The sequence below is a fragment of the Chanos chanos genome, chromosome 10, assembly GCF_902362185.1.
Source record: "Chanos chanos chromosome 10, fChaCha1.1, whole genome shotgun sequence".
NCBI classification, from domain to species: Eukaryota; Metazoa; Chordata; class Actinopteri; order Gonorynchiformes; family Chanidae; genus Chanos; species Chanos chanos.
In genome coordinates this window covers 15,200,490-15,214,782 of record NC_044504.1, presented here as the reverse complement: position 1 = coordinate 15,214,782, position 14,293 = coordinate 15,200,490, and the positions used below count along the sequence as shown (strand labels likewise).

Here is a 14,293-nt window from a genome sequence, read left to right as displayed (position 1 = left end):
AACCGTCATGAGTTCAAATAGGTGCATAGCTGTTTCATAAACACTGTATGAGAAATATCTTTAAATTATTTTATTGCAAATATTGCTCCAATAACGGTGATAGGCTCAAACAGCAAGGTGCAAGTGTTTCAGGAGATCAATAATTATATGAAATCATGTAGTGTAATAAGACCAAAAATGTTTGCATTGATAATATTATCCTCTTGACTCAATCAGCTAGTAATGCACTGCGACATGAATTCGTCAATCCTCTTCAGCTCCGTCTTCTACCAGACGAATTTCTGAAAAAAACAAAAAAACAAAAAACAAAAAACAAACAAAAAAAACATGATCATATGATAATGCTTTTGAGCTGAATGTTAGATGGAAATCTGTTTTGTAAGCATTTATCCACTAGTTGGCACCAAAGGGCAGTTATACCGTCTGCTATATCTATGCTTGGGCTTGTGGAGGCTGTCTCCTCAATGGAGGTGATCACGTTAGTCCGTTCAGACACGTTGTTTGGCCCACTTGTATTCAGGGAAGATGGTTGTGTGCTCTGGATGCATTCAGACAACTCAGAGATACTCTCACAGGTTTCACCTTCTCCAGTGTCTAGAGGTGCACTGTTCTGACTTTCTGGGTGACCTGGGTATGAAGGCGGCTCTTGGCTGTCAAGGTGCTGTGTGTTCCCTGGACTCTCAGAGGGAAGCATATTGGGAACCTGGTAGTTCGGACTGTTGACTGCCTCCTCGTAGGTGGGAAGAGGCACGGGAATACCATCCACTACAAGGAAGTTTGGGCCCCGGGAATCCTCCTGTTGTTCACTGAGGAAAGGGATATGACTAATTGTTAGTGTACTATTTTCAATCATATACCCAAAAGTCTGGACAATGTAAAGCTGATGCATTGCTCCATACCTAGAGGACCAGCCAGTCCTGCATTTGGAGTGGAACACTTTGACCATAATGAGTAGGAGCAGGGCGACCAGTACACTGGATGCTGTACATGTCATTGCTTTCCATGTGTTCATCACAGAGTCCTCAGACCCAGGCCAAATAGTCTCTGCAGGAATACAGAGCCTATAAAACTTGTAGCTCTAGCAATTCAAAAACTAAATCTACACTTTGTATTGTGGCATTGAGGAGTGAGTTCTTAGTTCTTGGTACGTGAAAAGTGTACTGGTAAAGAGGGTAGGATGCACAGGATCAAAGAGTTCCCTGTTGAAATCCCTTTTGCAATGTTTTAAACTATCTGGTAAAACCACTATTTAATTTACTGAGCAAATACAGTGGTAATTTAATTTGATCACTTGTACATCACTTCTGCAAATACACCATAATTACATATTTAGACTGCTCAAGCTATTTTTGTCTCATCAGCAATTTTTTTAGCAACGAATTAAAGTACTTTTTACTGAACAAAGAATGAACTATTTACAGTGGGCACACTGTTTATCACTATACTGTACACCCTTCAATGGTAGGAAAACATCCCTGAGTAGTTCCAAAGTGTTTGATCAGATTAACGATCATACCAAAATGTGTCCAAGATCATTGTTTGACACAGAATCTTTCCATATTGATATCTTTTTTTCTTTATTTATGAACTGACCTCTTTCATTTCAACCACAGGTTTTCATTGCAGTTGAAGTCTGAAAATTGAGGTTGCCAATGTAAAATGTGTGTTCTGCGGTCAGTCTCGCCAGAACATCCATGTGTATCTAAGTTTTAGACTTCTGGCTCAGACAGCCAGGTTTTGTTCCAAAATATCCTGTTATTCTATGGCATTTGACTTTGCAGAGATTGTAGGAAATCAAAGGTCCTTTTATAGGAAGTTGTACAGGAAATTCTTGTCAAATGCCAAATGTGCCATAGTCATGCATGACCAAAGAGTTTTCTTTTCATCTTACCTTTGCTCCTCACAGTAAAAGCTTTTTTTCTGACAGTCATTCCAGAAAGCTTCTTGGCATGCAAGGCATGGTGGTTTCTAATTCTATGTTTAGTGACTCCTAGATGCAACCAAGTTCTGCAGTTCTCCCGCTAAGGGCTTTGGATTTTTCTTTGCCTCCTTAACAACCTTCGTCATTGTGAGTGAGAGCAAGATACACTTATATCCTCAGCAGAAAAAGTTTACTATTGTTCCAGAAGTTTTCAACTTAACCCACCTTCTCTGATACAGTAAATCTGGATTTGGGGAAACCACTGCCCGTACTGGCAGGTGATGTATTTGTAATCATCTGCAAGAGCATAGCCAGGATCACAATAGTATTCCACCACCGTCCCATGGATATAGCGGTCACAGGGCTGTGGATGGCATATATAATCTCCATGTTCCACCATAGGGGGAAAGGGACAAACTGCACAAATTAAGAACAGAATTATTTTTAATTAAAGCAACTTGTTGTTAGTGGTATAACAAAATCCCAGTATATAGGAATGACACTAATTTAGTATAATAAACCCTAAAGCTGCTGAACCAGGACCACACTGTCTCAAATGACTCCATTTATCAACTGTGTGCCTGATATCTGTGTAACTGATTTGCTGGAATATTCTAAGAAGTAAAAACTGATGTCTGCACTGACTTATTTACAAATTACAGACATCCACATATTAAAATGAGTTTTGGTGTAAGCACTTCAAACTAATTTCTTTTTTGCTAAATGCATCCTCAGCAAACTTGGCAGGATTCTAGGCTGAGGAATCGTTGCTGGTAAAGTTACAGTTTTAATCTCACCTTCAACATCAAGGCACCGGGGTGGCACGTGAGACCAGATGAGGTTATACATGCACTCCAGTAATGCTGCTCCCTCCAGTTTGTAACCAGGGAAACACTGGTACAAGACCACTGTTCCTACTGGGACAGAGAACTCTGTTTCCGAGATGTTCATGTAACTGTGAGGAGGAATCAAAGGTCGCAAACAGCCTGTAGAAGCAGAAACACAGAAGTACACATCACATAATACACATAATACTTCCAGTAACATGACAGGATTAAAACAATAACTTCAAGTACACAGATTCTGCTCTAGTGGTGTCTGTTTTGCTAATCTTGGCCCTGCTGACATTAGATTCACTTGAATGGAAATTTTTAAACCCACATTTTATTAAACTGAAAATTGGGTGAAAAGAACTACCTCCCCCCACACTCTGGCAATATTTCATGTGCTTTCAAAGGGATAGACTTAAGTTCTACAATCTGGATAAAACTACCGTAAACTACATCAGCATATTACGACATGGTCTCAGTAGAACTTTCCAAAAAGACTATGTTTTTAGTCGCTTGTACTGAATCACCTGTATAACGCTGTGGATCACATTGATGTTCACATGTATTTCTCAATCTCAGTCCATGGGAAACTGATTATGAAGCTTTCACTGTTCACCAAAATGATATGGAGCAGCTCTATAACAAAATATTTATGCTATTCTTTATAAATGCATTTTGTTTGTTTGAGATCATTTGGACAGACCAAACAGAAAAAGTCAGAATGTACAGTGAACTTAACTATATTGCTTGTCTTGTTCATCAAGTTAACTTGCACAGATTTGGCTCATTGTGTTGCCTTTACTGATGCATCAATTCCCTCCATTCTAACAATGATATCTTTGCACTTAGTACCTTGACAAATGGGCTGATTGTCCCATGTCCCATCGTCCTGACATACTGACTGCATGTTGTCCATGTCAGGATATCGTATCTGAAATCCTTCGTGGCAGCTAATGATCAGACTATCTCCTGGTCTGTAAGTCTTGTTGGAGATGTCAGCATCCTCAATGTATGGAGGCAGACAATAAACTGAGGATAGAAAGATTGTTTTGAGAAGACAGTATCATTTAGAACCATCAAAAGGCAAAGATAAAAGGAAAATGAAATGTATTGAGACTATTAAAACCATCAAATTTCACTCAAAATCAGACTCTGTATTTCAGTTTGCAAATATGTTTTTTTCATTACACATAACTCTCCTCAATAGTTTGACCATCTAATGTTTTATTTCAAGTAATTTAGATCAACCTTGTCTTTGCATAGGCTTCATCACAGGAAACAGAATTACATAAAAGTACATATGTACATACCTTCTGGAAGGCACACTGTTCTGAGGCTGGGCATCCAGTCTAAAGATCCATTTTTAAAGCGTGTACATACAGTCTTTGCTGGTCCCTTTAGACGGTAACCTTCTAGGCAAGAGAACCTAGCCACTGCTTTCTCAAAGAATGTTCCAGAAACTGGTGTTCGTCTTCCATGTTCTGGGACACCTGGATCCCTGCAAAACTGTTCAACTGAAAATCACAAACAATTGCCATTTTCAACCAAGCTTTAAGTAAATAACTAACCAAGCATTCTAATAATTCGCTGTGCAAACTGTTTCAAACATTTTCTCAACACCATTGTGATTTTATTTGCTTGACTTTGTATCTTATGAGTTTTATGGACATAATTACCGCAGTAGAAACCTCAGGTTGCAGCTTTGTCATGATAACAAGTGTCTTGCACAAGTGTGTAATAACTTGTCCATTGTAAAAGGTTTCTCATTGATATTTTAAAAAGGCACAGGCACTGCATTAGGGTGATTCTGTTTCCAGACTATTGGTTAAATTAGGGTCCTGTTTAAAGTCTCAAGCCAAAAAACCTGTCTGGTCTTCAAAAATCACAGTTGTTGGGATGATAAAGTAGGCTACACGCAAATTACAAGCCCCACTGTAAAAATGTGTGAATTTGAAATAACCTTTAACATCTTAACAACGTCTCTGTACGGATTTTATCTCACGGCCCTCATGCAAGGCAAGGTTATTATATTTTATTCACAAATACAGTAACGAGTGAAGCCTTACCAGCTGTGGGGTCTGGGGAGGCGGTGACTATTTTGTGAAGGAGGATAACCAACATCAGACAAAAAAGGGAACAGAATGTGTTGCTCCCGCGCGGACTGGTCTCACCTTGTCTGTCAGCATGCTGAGACATCTTTCAGTATGAGAAACGCATTGGATCCCAGCGTTCTGGAAATAAGAAATCGACTGTTAGACACATCGTATATCCTCACTAACGGATAGTGATGAAATCGCATTTTGATGTCTGCAAACCCGAGTCAATCTATTCGCTGTCGTTACCGGATACCTTATTTTAAATCGGCATCATAGAGGTTCACAGATGAGTAGTCTTCATGTATCTCATGCAATTTGGAGAAGGAATGCCATAAATAACGAATACAAGGCCTGTGATGTTTCCAGTGGAGTGTTTGTTGTGAGTCGGTAACGGACTACGTGAGAATGCGTCACCTGCATCAGCGCGCTACCTTTTATCGAAACAAGGACGATGGGGCGTTTTAAAATTCTCTCTCTCTCACTCACACACACACACACACACTCTCTCTCTCTCTCTCTCTCTAAAAAACCGATGGTGTCCCTTGTCCTACCTGCAAAAGCCATGCACGGAAAATTAATTTCGTCTCGGTCTTCCGTTCCACCTCCTTGACGGATGGGTAGCTTTGCAAACAGTTGATTAAATAATCGCAGATCTACCGCCTGTACCACAGCACTAACAAACACCTTCGTCGATAGTTCATGAAATAAAACATTTGTAAGAGTTTTGAGGATTACACGGTCGCTGTTTGTCTCTCCGTGGATGTGTTTGCACCTCGTGATAAAGGGATGGGTTATTACATAGGTCAAAGTACTAGTCGCCTAGACACATTAGCTGTGCGTGTAGGGCATTTCCTTTTTTCGGCACTGACACGTTCTCTTAATTACGCAGGATTCGACTTAATATCCTAATGTTTCTGGTCTATTTAACAACGATTTATGAAATCAAAAGGAGAAGCATTTAACACAGCTTATGTCTTTAAATTGCGGCCACTCATACAGCCATGGTTACCTTTCTAATTTGATTCGAGATTCGAGACTTGAACTATGTTTTCCCGCCACTGACACGCAGTAATCTGCAGTGGCTACAGTTAGGCCACGGTCAATCGAATTTATGCGTCGCCAGTAGTTACAAGTTAGCTGAAAGATGTCATCCACTTCTTGAATTCTAAAGTGTCCATTGTGAGGGGAGCGTTTGGAATAGCGAATCTGTCCGTAAAGAGCGTTGCTTTGCAGCTTCTTCTGCCCTTGCAGATGTTCAGAACAACTAGATTTAGCGCCTTTTTTCTGAACCTTTGGCCAGGTCACACATCAAAGACCCCGCCCCTACTTTATGTTTTTCACTTACAGAGGCCTACTTGTCTTCAATATAAAGAAAAAATAGTAGTCTGCACCTAATCAGATACTGATTCGTGGTTTTAATGTGTGAACCACTTGATATTCCAGCAAGAAATGAACAGTTGTCAGCTTTTAAACTCTCATAAACACTAACTCCCACTGACTCCGTGATGTCCTATAGTGTATTACATTCATCTTAGACTTCATTGATTCTCCTAGATTTATGTGTTCTCTCTCCATATAATCATGAACCCACACTGACCCACTGCAAAGACCTCACATGAATTTCATTCCCATATAGATTATCTATATGTATCCCATTTAATAACTTAACTATACTCTAACTATCCAAGTGCCAACCAGAAGGGTTGGGCTTCCTTTTTGGAGTATTACCCACTCCCCCTCCCCATTTCAGACAAAGGGAGTTGGTCTTTGCCAGTATTACCTAAAGATGGCTCACTGAGGTCACTCCTCACTTCTCAGATCCTGTAGCCTGTGAGAGAGCTAGGCTACTATTTTAAGCATTTGGAAGATTACAGTGTTTCTGTTTGTCTCTCTGTGGATGTGTTTGTTCCTCGTTATGAAGGGATGGGCCATTACATAGGTCAAAGTACTACTCACATTGTCACACAGGCTGCATATGTATGGCATTTCTTTATTTCATCACAGAAACATTCTCTTAATTATGCAGGATCCAAATTAACATGTTAGTGTTTCTGATCTTGGGTTTTACATCAGTAATGAAGTCAAATGGAGGAAACATCATCCATTACAAAAAGTCCTTCTCAAATAAAAATTGAATTGAATTAGTTCCTTGTCATCCATTTATATACTGAAGGAGACTCTGAAACTGAATGACTTCCAAGAATGGTGTGCAAGACGTCTTCAAAATTTATATCAATACTAATTCCATCACCATACTTTTGGGTGTAAGTAAACAACTTTTTAAGCTTAATTTTTCGTATTGTAAACTAAACTGCATTTGAAATTGTAAAATTGCCCTGTTTGTAAGGGGTGATCTGTAAGGGCCATTTCGTAAACAGGGTCTTTCCCTTGGCTCACTCCTCTGTCACAGCTCCAAAAGTCTAGTCACTAAAAGTCAAGTCACAAGTCACAAAAGTCAAGGCATTGTCCCAGCCACTCTTAGATCCAAATTACAGATGAGCTTTGAATATTATCATTTAACAGTGTGTTTAACTTAGCTAATGTTTGTCCAAAGTGGACTTGGTCATGTTCAAAGCTCTAAAAGCACCTCACTTGTATTTTAATATGGTTATAATTCTACGTCAGCCCCTTATTAATGTGCATTACATTTAAACTACTATGTTGCTACACTGTATTAGACCATAATCCAAACATCTGCGGGTTGACACATCTCACATGTCAAAGAATGTATTTTAAATGACACAGCTTCTGGCAGCTTATACCTCCCATTAAGGGCCAGTTGAAGTAGCAGAAAACAGAACGTTATGACACTGAGGTAAAAATAAGAGCCAATCGTGATTTGGAAGGATATATGACATGGTATTGTGAGAAGAGACGGGACTTGAAACGTGAAAACGTGTAATTCAAAACGAACAAATTTAAGATTACATACTAGAGGAAATGCTTGGCCTTTCTCTGACGTTTAAGGGTGAGGTGGATTTTGCAGCCTATTATAGGATACAACATGAAATGATAACAACCACAACACTAATGATGTCAGTAATAATAACAGCAACAACAATAATAACAATAGTAAACAGTTAAAGTCTATGTCATGAAATGAGTACATCTGGATTTATATTGGTCTGTTCGGTAAAATAATAAACCCAATTCCTGTGTTCTAAATCTCCGAGTTGTTTTGGGGATTAATTTGGGTCTCGTGGTCGTCACTCGTTCGCATACGTAAATAACGCAAGAGAAACACCAGAATAAAAATCGCCACTATAATGAATATAGCTAATCCAATAAACTCCCCTGCGGTGCTAAAAGAAGCAATACTCATTGTGTGGTTACTGTGTGGTGTTGTGGGTACATAAATGGGAATACATTTATCTTTGTTAACTAGTCGAAAGGTATTGTTACACGAACATACATAACTTCCAAAAGTATTTTCGCATTTTTGCGCGCAGCTGTCCGCCTCACACTCGTCTATGTCATCACAGTACGTGCCCGAAGCATTTTTATTTAAAACAAAACCTTCTGGACAGTAACATGTGTTCTGTCCCTTATGACATACAGCGACGCAGGTTTTATTCGGGCAGTGATAGTCACACATGTGGCGATTTGTTATTCTGGGAATGTAATCTTTTCCACAAGAGCACATATAACCCCCTGGTATAATCTCGCAGTGGTGCTCACAAGGACCATACATACACTCATTAGGCCTACTGTTGTAAAAAAATCCAACGAGACGAGGATCACGAAAAGGAAGCACCGCTTTGCAGATGTTCCTTTTGACGTCCTCGCAAAGAAATCCAGTAAGTTTGTCAGTGCACAGTTGAGCTTTCCATATTCTGTCACGGGAAACAGACACGCAATGAGCTGTGTTACCCACGTTTTCACTCATCCAGTTGGAGGACTCGATGGTTTGTCTGGCGTTCGTCGATTCAGAACCCTTCAGCATAGAAACAAAGTTGGTAAATTCTCCACTGGCACGACGTAGGGTAATCCAAAAGGCTCCATCGGTATCACCAAGTAGAGAACCAATGATTTCATCGGAGGCATTTGACTTCATTGTCATCAACTCACCGCCCCACTGTCTACACATGTTTTGAGCCATTTCAAAGTCGACGGAGAACAGATGAACTGCTTTGCATTTGTTTTCTTCACAACTGCAGCGTGGAGTTTCCCCTACAGCTGATAAGATTAACATAGAAAATGAGATGATGCTTACTACCCAGTTCATATCTAATGACTTATCAGGTTGCCTCGAAGTTTAAGCGCCCATAAAATAGAGGAATTTCAGTCCGCAGAGGTGGTGGCATCTGAGGCTTGCAACTCTGATAGCGTTCTGATAGACTTCTCCAGTCCAGGATAAACACAGGAAGGAAATCTTTCCTTAGACGTGGAATTTCTGATTCAAGGAACCGCCTCGAAGCGTAGCAGCCTTTTGAAAACTGGGGTCGTTGTACATTAGGAAGAGTAGCCAGTTCCTAAAACGTCATCATTACACCTATTCCCGTCCTGAAGATCTGGATTCTAATTTTAATACTGTCAAAGATCACGTAGGCTATTTGAGAACGCTATGAGACGGTGGGTAGTTGGCCGTAAAGTCGCAAAAGAAAATTCAAATTTGTTTTGCTTTGAAAAATGTGACTTTTTAATCTACACAAGATGCAAATTGTATGACTAACCATGCCTACAATTATAAAGAAATCGGTAGTGCAAATTTGCCGGGTAATTACTGCCGGGTAATTTTCTTGGAAATACATTAGTTTAATTATTTATACAGTGAAACACCGGAACTGTCCAGAAAGTTTATTTCAGTAAATGCTTAATTTGTCAGTGGGGTGCCAGGAGTTTTCCAGTTTAAAATCATATTCTTCTGACATGAGTTTTATTAATGTACCACTGATGACTTAGTGCAGCCTACCAGTTTTAAGAGCATCGTCGGTCAATGTTTAAAAACATTTATTAATATGTATTTGAAGCTGACTATATAAAAAAACAAATAAAACAAATCGGCCAATACAGCTTGTTTTCGCTCTTGAATAACACATCCAGACATGCCAATAGAATGTCCAAAATATCATGAAACCTTCCATGCCTTGTGCTGCAAGAAAAGTTGCCACCATTCTTACAAAAGGAAACGCTAATCACATTTAGGACAGGCCTCTTGTTAATGAATGTACAGTCTCGGGATAAAACATAGTCTGTCGAATTAAAACCCAGACAGCAATAGCTGGGCCTACTACAGGTGAGCTATTTGCATCTGTTGACTGTCCTGTGCATTCGACCCTTTTAACTGACCTTAGCAATAACATTAAAAAACTTTAATACTGACAATGTTATTTAACACATATGTTACACAACTGGGTCATACCTGATCCTTATTTATGTGAGTGCCCAAACCCATTTCAAACCATGTCTACTTGAAGCGGCACTGTAACCACGTTACCACCATTTCCGAGACACTGTTTCTTAACTCAATGCAAATACTGGCTTTGCACAGGGTAGCAGCTGGACTTCAGGTTCCACAAAAGGACAGGTTAACAACGATAACAATCACAGGATCGTGCCACAGCTAGTATCAAGGGTTTTTTCAGTCAGTTTTGAAGCAAGCATGTGTAATGTATCACAAAGAATTAGGAAGTAATAAGCATAGTCTCGGACAACAAAATCTTCAGCAGGGCTCTGTTTCCGCATGGCGAGGCTCCTGTGTGTTCGCTCCACGTTGACTAAAAATAACGTTTAAAAAGTTTTATTCGACAGGTGTATTTTGAGCAGATACCTGAAAAAGCTGGTTCATATCTAATCTTTGTTCATATGAGCTTCAAGGCCGGACGACACCCAGCAATAGCCATCAGCTGTAGCGATCTTCTTCTTTGAATTTTTACGCGAACGATTCCATCTACACATGACGATAACTAATGTAAGCCCAACTAAAATAAAAAGAGGAATTGCGGATCCTAAAACACAAATCAAAAACAAATTGTTATTTAAATAGTTTTCTCTAGGCACGCTAGCGCCTGTGTTGTTACTGGTCTTGTATGGTATATTTTCTTTTGCTGTGTTGAGAGACGAATAATCCAACTCTGTGCTGTTTGGACTTTGAGGATATAAACTGGTTACATGTGGGACGTTTTGTACCTCATCGCATCCGTCAGCGTTCTTATTTTGTTCACAGTTTACTGAGGATTCTGCTGTAGGGTCTGGGACGCAAGTGATTCCGTTCTCAGCTAGTCTGAAGTTTTGTTTGCAAGAACATATATAACTACCCAGCGTGTTAACACACATGTCTTCGCACTGGTGAACATTTCTGTCCAGGCATTCATCAATATCTTCACACAGCTGTCCGCTTGGTGATATACCGAATCCAGCGAGGCAGTAACAGGAGAATGACCCCTCTGAATTAAGACATCCTTGCTGACATCTTGATTCTGTGCATTCATCGATGTCCTCACATTTTCCATTAATCATTTGGTAGCCCTCCCTACAATGACACTTATAGCTTCCTAGTGTGTTGAGGCAGTCATGATCACCACATGCATTTTCTAAGCACTCGTCTACGTCTGTGCAACTGATTTTATCACTGTCTAACTCGAGTCCTTCTGGACACGCACAGTAAAATCCAGTCGATGTGGATTCGCATTTATGCTTACAGGGCGAATTGAGGCAATAGTCCCTCAGAGAACAGACCATTTTATCATCCCCAAGGGCGTAACCATCACGACACTTACAAATCACACCTGTTGCTTCATTCTCTTCACAAAGATGGTGACATCCTCCGTTATTGAACCGACAGCTTTGTTTTCCAGAGGCGCAAAAAGGTCCCGAATTTGTCCAAAGTAAAACTCCATTCAAGTCTTTACACACGGAGTAAATAGTTTGATCAGAGCAGTGTATGTCAGCAATTGTCCCATATGGCAACATGGTTAAATTGAGATCTTGTGCGAGTGGACGTGATGAAAAGGGGGGGTTGTAACTAATTTCTCCAGGTCCATCCAGCAACAGAGGACTGCACATGCCTTTGAAAAGAAATTTACACACATAGAATGCTTTATTATTGCATGAGATGTCCGTCCATTTGAGGTCCGGATTTTCCACAGCAACGCACCTGTCCCCTATGCACGTGCTTCTGGGTGGCTTTTTCCAGTTGGAATATGAAGATTCCTCTACGCCCGATACCCATTTGAAACCATGTAGACTTGCGCCGGAAATGGTACAGTTTCCTTTGTGCAACCGCAGTCCAATCCAAAATTTGTTGCCGCTACCTGTGTAAGTTTCCTTGTTCAGCAGAAGAACAGACTTCAGATCTCCTAATTCACCGATATCCCTCACTGTAACCAGTTTACCACCATTTCCGAGACACTGTTGATTCGCGACATGGAACGATACTTTTACCAAATGTAAGGTGAAACACACATTAGCTGTGCATAGGGTAGCATCTGGACTTGAGTTTCCCCTGACGATAAAAATATAGTAGAACAACGGCAGCAAGCGCAGCATCGCGCCTGTTTTATCAAGAACAGTCTTCTCAGTCTTGTCACGGAAGGGAGTGTGTGCGAATGCATCGCAAGGCACCAAGAAGTAGCTTGCGAGGTTCTAAAGTTAGACTACAGAATTGCATATTCAAACTGCATCCTGTTATGTGGATAAACTTAAAACGGAAATAATGTTTATCAGCAGACCTCCTTTGTCTCCTTCAGGATCGAGGTCCGGCCTGGAAGCAAAAAACAATTGCCTTTCATAGTTATTGTTGTGACTGGTTGTCCAGATGTCTCCGCCAGTCTTTATTACCGCTCCTCTGCCTGAACACTATGAGAACATGCACGACTGCTAGATCACTATTTACTAGTGTAAAAGCAATTTCTTAAGAGCAGTAAGCAATCTTGCAAATCCCCAAATTTGATTACAGGTGAAAAATTCTGTTTAAGGAAGAATTAAATAAAAATGAATCACCTTAATATGTAGGCCTATTCACATTTGTTTTCATAATACTTGAGACAATCAGACAATGATCTTTTTGATAAGACAAGACAGTATATTGGTATTTGACACATCTGTACTCGTTATTTACCTGTCTTTTATATTTTTCCAAGCTCAGCCATCACTCAGAGTTTTATGCTCTCAGAGCAACTTTAACATTATAACTTACAATGCAAGCACTGCAAAATTGCTAATGCTATCTGAAAACAACGCATGTATATACATACATACATACATACATACATACATACATATATACATATGCATACATACACACACAAACACACACACACACACACACACACACACACACACAATCATTCTCTCAGCAGTAGAACCCATAGTAAATTATAAAAAAATCAGAGTGTTGCATATGTTCTGGCACAAGCATCCGTAATGGAAGTCAGAATAAAGCAGATAGAGTATGGGTGGAGTATGGTGTGTGGCTACTTGTTCTCCAGAGTCAATAAACAAGTATATGTTTCATCCAATCTCGAATGACATAGAAACAGACATCTCCACCCCAACCCACATGTTATATCTTTCTGGACAGTAGGTTTGGTTCCCATCATAACTTTTATCTTGTACAGGGGCAGCAAGTCATACTGATTTCAAGATGAGTAAAACGTGAAAATCAAGGGTTGAATAAAGTATAGTATGCTAAGGATTATTGTATTTTTATAGCAAGGATTATTCTTAACTAGAATTTAGCACTGAGCTTGATAAATGCCATATACACTTAATGTTTCATACCGTTACAGTTAAGATCATGGATATGATATTGTCATTTAGTTTGGCTTGAAACTTTAAAGACAAGAAGTTTTATCAGAGTGATATACGGAAACATATGATTTGAAAATGGAAAGTTTGATAAATTGATAAATTACTTATACATCATTTATATACACATACACACATTGCTTGGTAAAAACTTCTGCTTTCATACAAATGAAGTATGATTGTGCTTTCAACTGAAATATTGTTTTCACTGCACTGCCTGCCTTTGTGCAGATAAAACTGGCATTCAGGCACTTCCCGTGTTTGTTTAAAGAGGGGCAGAACCTCTGTTTCAATGGAAGGAAATGTCCCATGACCCCCCGGTCCATTACGACTCCTCAGATGCACATCAACAAATGTGTGTAGCCTTCCATATTTTCCATGGCAGAGGAAAAGTGGGGTTTAACCATGTATGTTTAACTGTATGGGGTTTTTGCATGTAGGTATTTGTTCATTCCTTTCTTTGGCCCCTCTAAACCAATGATACTTAAATGGTACTTTAAATTTCATTATGAATCGCTTCAGTTTTTTTCAGCAATTGCTAAAGTTCCAATATCACTGATTTCAGTCAACAAGTTAAATATGAATTGTGAATGTTTCAAACAGGAATTGCTAACACCCAAAACACTACAGAAGGAAAGAACTCAAGGCCATATAAACAATTACGCCCTAGCTTTTACATGGTAAGAGAATAAAAGAGG

At 39.6% G+C, this 14,293-nt stretch overlaps 3 protein-coding genes across 3 annotated transcripts; all 3 read right to left on the bottom strand.

Moving 5' to 3' along the window:
* Positions 1 to 243: 243 nt before the first annotated feature.
* susd4 (sushi domain containing 4) lies at positions 244 to 4,947 on the bottom strand. Its single transcript, XM_030787382.1, has 8 exons — positions 4,818 to 4,947; positions 4,062 to 4,265; positions 3,604 to 3,777; positions 2,719 to 2,907; positions 2,147 to 2,338; positions 900 to 1,044; positions 421 to 806; positions 244 to 281 (listed from the first exon to the last, which is right to left on the bottom strand). Exons 1-8 carry the CDS (start codon positions 4,945 to 4,947, stop codon positions 244 to 246), a joined length of 1,458 nt encoding a protein of 485 aa, XP_030643242.1.
* Positions 4,948 to 6,821: 1,874 nt separating this feature from the next.
* Positions 6,822 to 9,408, bottom strand: LOC115822525 (fibrillin-1-like). The gene has a single exon (XM_030786415.1). The coding sequence runs from the start codon at positions 9,070 to 9,072 to the stop codon at positions 8,008 to 8,010; it is 1,065 nt and encodes a 354-aa protein (XP_030642275.1). The 5' UTR covers positions 9,073 to 9,408; the 3' UTR covers positions 6,822 to 8,007.
* A 64-nt stretch (positions 9,409 to 9,472) lies between these two features.
* On the bottom strand, positions 9,473 to 12,368 carry cd93 (CD93 molecule). The gene has a single exon (XM_030786413.1). It carries the CDS (start codon positions 12,333 to 12,335, stop codon positions 10,638 to 10,640), a length of 1,698 nt encoding a protein of 565 aa, XP_030642273.1. The 5' UTR covers positions 12,336 to 12,368; the 3' UTR covers positions 9,473 to 10,637.
* Positions 12,369 to 14,293: the final 1,925 nt, after the last annotated feature.